This window comes from Oncorhynchus clarkii, chromosome 16 (genome assembly GCF_045791955.1).
Source record: "Oncorhynchus clarkii lewisi isolate Uvic-CL-2024 chromosome 16, UVic_Ocla_1.0, whole genome shotgun sequence".
Classification (NCBI taxonomy): Eukaryota; Metazoa; Chordata; class Actinopteri; order Salmoniformes; family Salmonidae; genus Oncorhynchus; species Oncorhynchus clarkii.
The window spans coordinates 2157152-2169473 of record NC_092162.1 but is presented as its reverse complement, the minus strand read 5'-3'; the positions used below and the strand labels follow the sequence as shown (position 1 = coordinate 2169473).

Genomic DNA, 12322 nt, shown 5'->3' with positions numbered 1-12322 from the left:
CTAAAGGTACTGGTCGGTATCACCACATGGTTAATGATGACTATAGGTACTGGTCGGTATCACCACATGGTTAATGATGACTATAGGTACTGGTCGGTATCACCACATGGTTAATGATGACTATAGGTACTGGTCGGTATCACCACATGGTTAATGATGACTATAGGTACTGGTAGGTATCACCACATGGTTAATGATGACTATAGGTACTGGTCGGTATCACCACATGGTTAATGATGACTATAGGTACTGGTCGGTATCACCACATGGTTAATGATGACTATAGGTACTGGTCGGTATCACCACATGGTTACTGATGACTATAGGTACTGGTCGGTATCACCACATGGTTACTGATGACTATAGGTACTGGTCGGTATCACCACATGGTTACTGATGACTATAGGTACTGGTCGGTATCACCACATGGTTAATGATGACTATAGGTACTGGTCGGTATCTCCACATGGTTAATGATGACTATAGGTACTGGTCGGTATCACCACATGGTTAATGATGACTATAGGTACTGGTCGGTATCACCACATGGTTAATGATGACTACAGGTACTGGTCGGTATCACCACATGGTTAATGATGACTATATGTACTGGTCGGTATCACCACATGGTTAATGATGACTATAGGTACTGGTCAGAATCACCACATGGTTAATGACTATAGTACTGGTCGGTATCACCACATGGTTAATGACTATAGTACTGGTCGGTATCACCACATGGTTAATGATCACTACAGGTACTGGTCGGTATCACCACATGGTTACTGATGACTATAGGTACTGGTCGGTATCACCACATGGTAAATGATGACTATAGTACTGGTCGGTATCACCACATGGTTAATGATGACTATAGGTACTGGTCGGTATCACCACATGGTTAATGATGACTATAGGTACTGGTCGGTATCACCACATGGTTAATGATGACTATAGGTACTGGTCGGTATCACCACATGGTTAATGATGACTATAGTACTGGTCGGTATCACCACATGGTTAATGATGACTATAGGTACTGGTCGGTATCACCACATGGTTAATGACTACAGGTACTGGTCGGTATCACCACATGGTTAATGATGACTATAGGTACTGGTCGGTATCACCACATGGTTAATGATGACAATAGGTACTGGTCGGTATCACCACATGGTTAAAGATGACTATAGGTACTGGTCGGTATCACCACATGGTTAATGATGACTATAGGTACTGGTCGGTATCACCACATGGTTAATGATGACTATAGGTACTGGTCGGTATCACCACATGGTTAATGATGACTATAGGTACTGGTCGGTATCACCACATGGTTAATGATGACTATAGGTACTGGTCGGTATCACCACATGGTTAATGATGACTATAGGTACTGGTCGGTATCACCACATGGTTAATGATGACTATAGGTACTGGTCGGTATCACCACATGGTTAATGACTACAGGTACTGGTCGGTATCACCACATGGTTAATGATGACAATAGGTACTGGTTGGTATCACCACATGGTTAATGATGACTATAGGTACTGGTCGGTATCACCACATGGTTAATGATGACTATAGGTACTGGTCGGTATCACCACATGGTTAATGATGACTATAGTACTGGTCGGCATCACCACATGGTTAATGATGACTATAGGTACTGGTCGGTATCACCACATGGTTAATGATGACTATAGTACTGGTCGGTATCACCACATGGTTAATGATGACTATAGGTACTGGTCGGTATCACCACATGGTTAATGATGACTATAGGTACTGGTCGGTATCACCACATGGTTAATGATGACTATAGGTACTGGTCGGTATCACCACATGGTTAATGATGACTATAGGTACTGGTCGGTATCACCACATGGTTAATGACTACAGGTACTGGTCGGTATCACCACATGGTTAATTATGACTATAGGTACTGGTTGGTATCACCACATGGTTAATGATGACTATAGGTACTGGTCGGTATCACCACATGGTTAATGATGACTATAGGTACTGGTCGGTATCACCACATGGTTAATGATGACTATAGGTACTGGTCGGTATCACCACATGGTTAATGATGACTATAGGTACTGGTCGGTATCACCACATGGTTAATGACTATAGTACTGGTCGGTATCACCACATGGTTAATGACTATAGTACTGGTCGGTATCACCACATGGTTAATGATCACTACAGGTACTGGTCGGTATCACCACATGGTTACTGATGACTATAGTACTGGTCGGTATCACCACATGGTTAATGATGACTACAGGTACTGGTCGGTATCACCACATGGTTACTGATGACTATAGTACTGGTCGGTATCACCACATGGTTAATGATCACTACAGGTACTGGTCGGTATCACCACATGGTAAATGATGACTATAGTACTGGTCGGTATCACCACATGGTTAATGATGACTATAGGTACTGGTCGGTATCACCACATGGTTAATGATGACTATAGGTACTGGTCGGTATCACCACATGGTTAATGATGACTATAGGTACTGGTCGGTATCACCACATGGTTAATGATGACTATAGTACTGGTCGGTATCACCACATGGTTAATGATGACTATAGGTACTGGTCGGTATCACCACATGGTTAATGACTAAAGGTACTGGTCGGTATCACCACATGGTTAATGATGACTATAGGTACTGGTCGGTATCACCACATGGTTAATGATGACTATAGGTACTGGTCGGTATCACCACATGGTTAATGATGACTATAGGTACTGGTCGGTATCACCACATGGTTAATGATGACTATAGGTACTGGTCGGTATCACCACATGGTTAATGATGACTATAGGTACTGGTCGGTATCACCACATGGTTAATGATGACTATAGGTACTGGTCGGTATCACCACATGGTTAATGATGACTATAGGTACTGGTCGGTATCACCACATGGTTAATGATGACTATAGGTACTGGTCGGTATCACCACATGGTTAATGATGACTATAGGTACTGGTCGGTATCACCACATGGTTAATGATGACTATAGGTACTGGTCGGTATCACCACATGGTTAATGATGACTATAGGTACTGGTCGGTATCACCACATGGTTAATGATGACTATAGGTACTGGTCGGTATCACCACATGGTTAATGATGACTATAGGTACTGGTCAGTATCACCACATGGTTAATGACTATAGTACTGGTCGGTATCACCACATGGTTAATGACTATAGTACTGGTCGGTATCACCACATGGTTAATGATCACTACAGGTACTGGTCGGTATCACCACATGGTTACTGATGACTATAGTACTGGTCGGTATCACCACATGGTTAATGATGACTACAGGTACTGGTCGGTATCACCACATGGTTACTGATGACTATAGTACTGGTCGGTATCACCACATGGTTAATGATCACTACAGGTACTGGTCGGTATCACCACATGGTAAATGATGACTATAGTACTGGTCGGTATCACCACATGGTTAATGATGACTATAGGTACTGGTCGGTATCACCACATGGTTAATGATGACTATAGGTACTGGTCGGTATCACCACATGGTTAATGATGACTATAGGTACTGGTCGGTATCACCACATGGTTAATGATGACTATAGTACTGGTCGGTATCACCACATGGTTAATGATGACTATAGGTACTGGTCGGTATCACCACATGGTTAATGACTAAAGGTACTGGTCGGTATCACCACATGGTTAATGATGACTATAGGTACTGGTCGGTATCACCACATGGTTAATGATGACTATAGGTACTGGTCGGTATCACCACATGGTTAATGATGACTATAGGTACTGGTCGGTATCACCACATGGTTAATGATGACTATAGGTACTGGTCGGTATCACCACATGGTTAATGATGACTATAGGTACTGGTCGGTATCACCACATGGTTAATGATGACTATAGGTACTGGTCGGTATCACCACATGGTTAATGATGACTATAGGTACTGGTCGGTATCACCACATGGTTAATGATGACTATAGGTACTGGTCGGTATCACCACATGGTTAATGATGACTATAGGTACTGGTCGGTATCACCACATGGTTAATGATGACTATAGGTACTGGTCGGTATCACCACATGGTTAATGATGACTATAGGTACTGGTCGGTATCACCACATGGTTACTGATGACTATAGGTACTGGTCGGTATCACCACATGGTTACTGATGACTATAGGTACTGGTCGGTATCACAACATGGTTAATGATGACTATAGGTACTGGTCGGTATCTCCACATGGTTAATGATGACTATAGGTACTGGTCGGTATCACCACATGGTTAATGATGACTATAGGTACTGGTCGGTATCACCACATGGTTAATGATGACTACAGGTACTGGTCGGTATCACCACATGGTTAATGATGACTATATGTACTGGTCGGTATCACCACATGGTTAATGATGACTATAGGTACTGGTCAGAATCACCACATGGTTAATGACTATAGTACTGGTCGGTATCACCACATGGTTAATGACTATAGTACTGGTCGGTATCACCACATGGTTAATGATCACTACAGGTACTGGTCGGTATCACCACATGGTTACTGATGACTATAGGTACTGGTCGGTATCACCACATGGTAAATGATGACTATAGTACTGGTCGGTATCACCACATGGTTAATGATGACTATAGGTACTGGTCGGTATCACCACATGGTTAATGATGACTATAGGTACTGGTCGGTATCACCACATGGTTAATGATGACTATAGGTACTGGTCGGTATCACCACATGGTTAATGACTACAGGTACTGGTCGGTATCACCACATGGTTAATGATGACTATAGGTACTGGTCGGTATCACCACATGGTTAATGATGACAATAGGTACTGGTCGGTATCACCACATGGTTAAAGATGACTATAGGTACTGGTCGGTATCACCACATGGTTAATGATGACTATAGGTACTGGTCGGTATCACCACATGGTTAATGATGACTATAGGTACTGGTCGGTATCACCACATGGTTAATGATGACTATAGGTACTGGTCGGTATCACCACATGGTTAATGATGACTATAGGTACTGGTCGGTATCACCACATGGTTAATGATGACTATAGGTACTGGTCGGTATCACCACATGGTTAATGACTACAGGTACTGGTCGGTATCACCACATGGTTAATGATGACAATAGGTACTGGTTGGTATCACCACATGGTTAATGATGACTATAGGTACTGGTCGGTATCACCACATGGTTAATGATGACTATAGGTACTGGTCGGTATCACCACATGGTTAATGATGACTATAGTACTGGTCGGCATCACCACATGGTTAATGATGACTATAGGTACTGGTCGGTATCACCACATGGTTAATGATGACTATAGTACTGGTCGGTATCACCACATGGTTAATGATGACTATAGGTACTGGTCGGTATCACCACATGGTTAATGATGACTATAGGTACTGGTCGGTATCACCACATGGTTAATGATGACTACAGGTACTGGTCGGTATCACCACATGGTTAATGATGACTATAGGACTGCAGAAAGGTATCTGGGACCAGCATAGCGAACCGTGTCAGAACTGACCCTGTGTGTCTCTCTGCTGTGTCAGGTGGTCCTGTGCAGCCCGGATCGTCTCCTGCACCACAGCCGTCACTTGGAGCTGAACGGCTGGAGGATCTCTGGTCAGGAGTAGTCTGTGGAGAACGTTGAGCAGCTCTACACCTAACAACTACAACATGAAACCTGGTTAGACCCCCAGCCTGTCAGCTCTGTACCCAACAACTACAACATGAAACCTGGTTAGACCCTCAGCCTGTCAGCTCTACACCCAACAACTACAACATGAAACCTGGTTAGACCCCCAGCCTGTCAGCTCTACACCCAACAACTACAACATGAAACCTGGTTAGACCCCCAGCCTGTCAGCTCTACACCCAACAACTACAACATGAAACCTGGTTAGACCCCCAGCCTGTCAGCTCTGTACCCAACAACTACAACATGAAGAGAAACCTGGTTAGACACCCAGCCTGTCAGCTCTGTACCCAACAACTACAACATGAAGAGAAACCTGTATAGACCTCTATACACATGGTGTGTGTGGAGAGGGAAACAGAGAGACAGAGATGGTGTGTGTGGAGAGGGAAACAGATAGAGACAGAGATGGTGTGTGTGGAGAGGGACACGGATAGAGACAGAGATGGTGTGTGTGGAGAGGGAAACATTTACAGACAGAGATGGTGTGTGTGGAGAGGGAAACAGATATAGACAGATGGTGTGTGTGGAGAAGGAAACAGATAGAGACAGAGATGGTGTGTGTGGATAGGGAAACAGATATAGACAGAGATGGTGTGTGTGGAGAGGGAAACAGATAGAGACAGAGATGGTGTGTGTGGGGAGGGAAACAGATAGAGACAGATGGTGTGTGTGGAGAGGGACACGTATAGAGACAGAGATAGTGTGTGTGGAGAGGGAAACGTATAGAGACAGAGATGGTGTGTGTGGAGAGGGAAACATTTAGAGACAGAGATGGTGTGTGTAGAAAAGGCCCATGGAGTTGGTGGAATAATCCTTTAATTCATTGCCATTTACTCAGCTGGGCCAGGGGCGCTTTAATTAGGTCAGGTGGAAATGTCCGCCAGATCTCAACTCCATAAAAGGAGGAAATTGCAATCGCCTGATCTCGCTGCTTTCTCTTCCTTAACTCCATCTGATCCAGAAGTTCTGTGCGTCCATGAATCCACGTAAGTCCACCGACTATGTTACCTTTCATCTGAATTATCTGTGGCGATCGGGAGAGTGGGCCATTCAGTTATTGTTAATAGTTATTACCGCGGAGCGCGGCTTGGAGCGCACGCTTCAAACATATTGTGTAATGTGAATTGTCAATGATCACGGCCCTACGGATCCTCATAGGCCAATTATGCAATCGATATGGTTCATATGTATTGAAATTAATTATATGTACACATGAAGACAATTGAAAGAGTGAAATGAGAAACGTCATTGTTTGCTAACTGATTGACTTTGATAATGGGGATTATAGATTGTATCAACATTCACTGTTTGTATTCTTTCATAATTTATGATAAATAGTTACGAGCCTAAATGACTCGCGGATGATTACTATTGACTTCTTAATGAACTGGACTGTTGAATTCCCTAAATTATGTTAATAATGAATGATATGATTTGATCTTTGATTATGAATCTGATTGGATACATGTTATTTGTTTCCTTTGTGATGCAGCACAGACTACTCAGTAAATATACCACTTCATGGTTAAAGGAATTCCTGCCTCAGTCTCATCCATTCCACTGTCACCTGACACCTGTTCACCTTCACTGTCAGTCATCCTACCTGTCCAGCTACCCACACAGATTCCACTAATCTTTCAATGGTCCTTCGAGCCGGATGATGACAACCAAAGACAGGTGAAAAGGAAATGGAGGCAGAGAGGGAAGAATTGTCTCCACTGGAAAGAAGAAGAGAGGAGGAGAGAGCAGCTGAGGGAAAGGTCTTGGAACAAAGGAAATATCCAGGAGCTAAGCCTAAAGCAACAAAGGCTTCATCCTCAATCACCAGCAGCACCAGAAGAACCAGGCAAGCACCTGGTTATCTTAAGGATTATGTGGTCAAGTTTCCGACATCAAAGGGCAAGCCCACCAGAGCTCAAAGTGTTGATGGATCAACTATATGTTTCAGCCATCAACCATCCCCTCTGAGCCAAGGACCGGAAACTGCTTTGGAGCAGGAAAGTGGTCTAAATGAAGAACCTATGGAGGAGGTAACTCCCACCGCACAGGTCGACCAGCTTCCTCAGGCAGGCTCCACTCACTCCTTAACTAATGGGAAATCGTTGAAGCACTCTAGTCGGAGTGGGAGTTCGACCAGTGGATACCCCTTTGGAAGTGGCCATGGCAGCCGCCATTCACTAGCCCTCAGCGATTCACAGACCGCTGTCCTACAAGAGAGGATGAAACTCTTAGCTTTGGAAGAAATTGAGCGTCAGATTGAGGAGGAACGACAGGCTGATGAACGATGTCACCAATTGGATGTGCTGACCCGTAGAGCTCATTGCCAAGGACCTGGCACAGCAGCGACGGCACCGTCAAGCCAGAAGGGAATTGGAGGAGGCACGGATGGTCTCATCCTTCCTGGAGAGGAACGAACAGGGAGTTGACCTGACCACCCCTCCACATGGACCTGAACTGTCTGCCTTTCTTTCCCAATCTGCCCCTCTGGTACAGCATGGCCCATAGTCCCCGGAGGCTCCGGGGTCAACAGTCAACACGGAGCACGGGAGACAGGCCGCTCCGCCAACGCCCTCTATGCCAGTGACACAAGTTAGCATTCCTCCATCTGGACAAAGCATCACTCCTTCGCCTTTCCGCCAATTACCAACCAAGGCAAATCGTTCCTTTCGTCCAGGGCCAGGCCAGTCCTCAAAAAACAGGTCGGAGGGCTCTCGTCCAATTCCGGCTGCCACAAATGGTGGGTCTGGGACAGTAGGGGACCGGCCCAATGAGGCCAGTGGGCTCATCAGAAGTCCCGGGTTTATCCTTCACGCAACCAGAAGAGGGAGCCAACATTATGAAACTTCTAGTAGCCTCAGCCTATGGAATTCCCAGACCCAAACTGCCATACTTTGAAAACGGAAAGGAGAGTGAATTTGTACTTTTGGAAATGGCATTGGAGAGCCTACCAGGTATTCACAGTCATCTGTCAGAACGCTACAAATACCAAGTACTAATGGATCATTTGCGGTTTCCCAGTGCATACAGGCTGGCCCAATCCTTTATGCACTCCGCAACACCATACACTGCAGCTCTCCAGGCCCTGAAGGCGAGATATGGTGAGCCACGTCAGCTAGTCCAGAATGAACTAAACGACATCCTGAACACGTCTCCAATTAAAATGGGAGACCATGCTGCCTTCCAAGAATTCTCCCTGGCTGTCCAATCCCTGACCTCGATGCTCCAATCCGTTGAAGGAGAAGACGGGAACGAGCTTAAATGTGTCTCCCACGTGGACAGGCTTCTTAGCAAACTTCCAGTGTACCTCAGAGACAGTTTCATTGAACATTGTTTGAATAAGGGCATCCTGAAAGAGGGCTCGAGAAGCACCTATGCTCTTAGAGACCTGGCCGCATGGTTGGAGGTGAAGGCAAAGGCGAAGAGCATCGCTCACCAGGCCACAATCTCAGCCATAGAAGGAGGAATTGAAAGAAGGAATTTGAACGCCAGGAGGGACAGAAAAGGTCCATCCCATCTACTTCTCTCCACCCAAGCTGTACAGTCACAGCAAGTCCTCTTCACCAGAAGCAATCCAGATGCAGCCACTAACCTCCTTCGGAATGTTGAGATGCTCTGGAAGATGGACACATTCTCCAACCGGAAGCTACAGGAGGTCACTCGCTCGAAACATGACTCCTATGCATTAGACCTCCTGGAGAAGAGCACCACCACCACTGAAATGGATGGCGTTTGCAGGTATGCAACCCCACTGCTACGGGTGCCCAACCATCCTCCTCTGGCAACCACGACATGGACTGTACTCCCACTACTGCGTGGAACGGAGCGACGCCTGGTGAAGAATCCTGAGCTTGCAGAAGTTCATAACCGAGAGATTCATAACCTTGTGAAGGCAGGCTACGTCACTGAAGTGACAGCTCATGAAGAGGGAAACGCACTCCGTGAATCCTGGTATCTCCCTCACCATGTTATCCAGCAACATGGTGGGAAGTATAGGCTTGTCTTCAACTGTTCATTCCAAGCTGCTGGTCAAAGCCTGAATGACTATCTACTCTTAGGTCCTTCCTTGCTCTGTGTCCTTCTCCGGTTCCGGCAGCACTCTACAGCCATCAGTGGAGACATCAAAGCCATGTTTCATCAGATTCGTTTACTGCCTTCCGACACCACACTGCTCCGGTTCATATGGCGAGATATGGAACGAGATGCAGAGCCCACAATCTATGAATGGCAGGTACTCCCATTTGGCACCACCTGCAGTCCTTGCTGTGCCATATACGCTCTGCAGAGACACGCACGGGAGCATCCAGACAGTGACCCAGAAGTATTGGATTCAGTGGAAAATGCCTTCTATGTGGATAACTGCTTACAGAGCATACCATCCACGGCTGAAGCAAAAGCACTCCTTGATAAAAGTACGGAATCTCCTGTCCAAAGGGGGATTTGAGGTCCGACAGTGGGCTAGTAACAGAGCGGAGGTTATCCAGCACCTCCCGCCACAAGCTAGGTCCAGTAGCAGTGAACTATGGCTAACGCAGTCTGGTGCTAACCCAGAAGAGCCCACTCTAGGACTTGAGGTGGAGCTGCATACCGGATACCCTGGGGTATAAGCACCGCTCATCCCAGAGTACCGAAACCCCCACTCTGCGCACCATCTATCGGACCCTGGCCAGTCAATACGATCCCCTTGGGTATATCCTGCCATACACAACACGGGCCAAAGTCTTAGTCCAGGACCTGTGGCAGACCAAGAGGGACTGGGATGAACCAATCCACCCAGCTGACCTAGTGGAACGATGGATCTGTTGGGAAATGGAGTTAACGGAGCTCTCTGATGTCCAAATGCCAAGATGTTATGTACCATCCTGTGCTGACCAACCAGGATCATGCCTGGAACTGCATGTGTTCTGTGACGTTTCGGAGCGAGCTTATGGGGCGGTTTCCTATCTTAGAGTGGAGGATAAGGCAGGCCACACCCATGTCTCCTTTGTCATGTCCAGGTCCAGGGTCGCACCCAAGAAGCAGTTGTCAATGTCTAGGCTGGAACTCAGTGCTGCCCTTTCCGGAGCCCAGTTGGCCTCTACCTTGCGAGCCGAGCTCACCTTGTCAATCCAAAGGGTCATCTACTGGAGTGATTCGACCACTGTATTGACCTGGCTCAAGTCGGAGTCCTGCAGGTATAAGGTGTTCGTCGGAAACTCGCATTGCGGAAATCCAAGACCTAACAGAAGTACAGGACTGGAGGTATGTTGATAGCATAAACAATCCTGCTGATGACATTACTCGCGGTAAAACCGTTCAGGAACTCAACCCCATCGCTGGAGCTTGGGACCACCATTCTTGTCCCAACCAGAGAACGAGTGGCCGACAACCAACTGAAGCTCATGAGTTAAGGAGGTCCGCCCAATGCTACAGCATCTCTACGGAACCAACAACGGCTCTCCCTGACCTAACACAATCCCAAACACTGCCGGATCTGATCGCCGCCACAGACCAGACCTCAGATGGGGTGGCTTCTATACCCACCTCCCTCGTGGCAGAGACACTACTCCTCCAGCAAGCACAAGCAGTTAGCTTCCCTGAGGAGTTAAAAGCTCTGAAAGCCGGTAGGGAAGTGGCTAAGGACAGCCGTCTTCTCTCTCTTGCCCCAGAATATGATCCAATCATTGGAGTGATCAGAGTCGGAGGGAGGCTGCGCCAAGCAGAGGTTTTGGACCCAGATGCTATCCACCCAATTATCCTTGACTCCAGACACCCTCTTACCAGGCTCCTCATCAAGAGTTATGATGAGCGGCTTCTCCACCCAGGGCCAGAGAGGGTCTATGGGGAGATGAGGCGGAAGTACTGGATAATTGGAGGACTAGGAGCCATTCGTAAGCACCAATACGCCTGCGTAGAATGTCAGAGATGGCGGGCCGGAGCTACGGTGCCCAAAATGGCAGATTTACCCCCTGCTCGCTTGTGCCTCCTTAAACCACCCTTCTGGTCAACAGGAGTAGATTGCTTTGGCCCCTTGATGATCAAGTTAGGTCGTCGTGTGGAAAAGCGCTGGGGCATTCTATTCAAGTGTTTGACAACCAGATGTGTCCACCTGGACCTACTGGAGAGTTTGGATACTGAAGCCTTCCTCATGGCCCTACGGCGGTTTATCTCCCGATGATGGAAACCCTACGAGATCCTGGCTGACAGAGGTACGAACTTCAAGGCAGGAGAAGCCAGGTTGGAGGAAGCCTTCCAAGCCATGGAACCCAGCCTCCAGGATCAGCTGATGGACCAACACATCTCATTCAAATGTAACCTTCCAGGAGCTCCTCATTTTGGAGGAACATGGGAGCGAGAGATCAAATCTGTAAAGACGGCCTTACGAGTCGTCCTGGGGGACCAAACTGTCACTGAAACTGTCTTGAGGACCGCCCTGATAGAGGTGGAAGGGATTCTGAACTCCAAACCCTTGGGATATCTCTCTGCAGACATCGCTGACCCCGATCCGGTTACACCGAATATGCTCTTGATGGGACGCCGAGA

At 46.8% G+C, this 12322-nt stretch overlaps 1 protein-coding gene across 1 annotated transcript in view; it reads right to left on the bottom strand.

Annotated features, from left to right (window-relative positions):
• Positions 1-12322, bottom strand: part of LOC139367866 (HEAT repeat containing 5B) — a 158847-nt gene that overhangs the window by 84034 nt on the left and 62491 nt on the right. The window contains exon 33 of the mRNA XM_071106209.1: positions 5630-5774. Within this exon, the coding sequence (XP_070962310.1) occupies positions 5630-5774 (145 nt within the window). The remainder of the gene's footprint in view (positions 1-5629; positions 5775-12322) is intronic.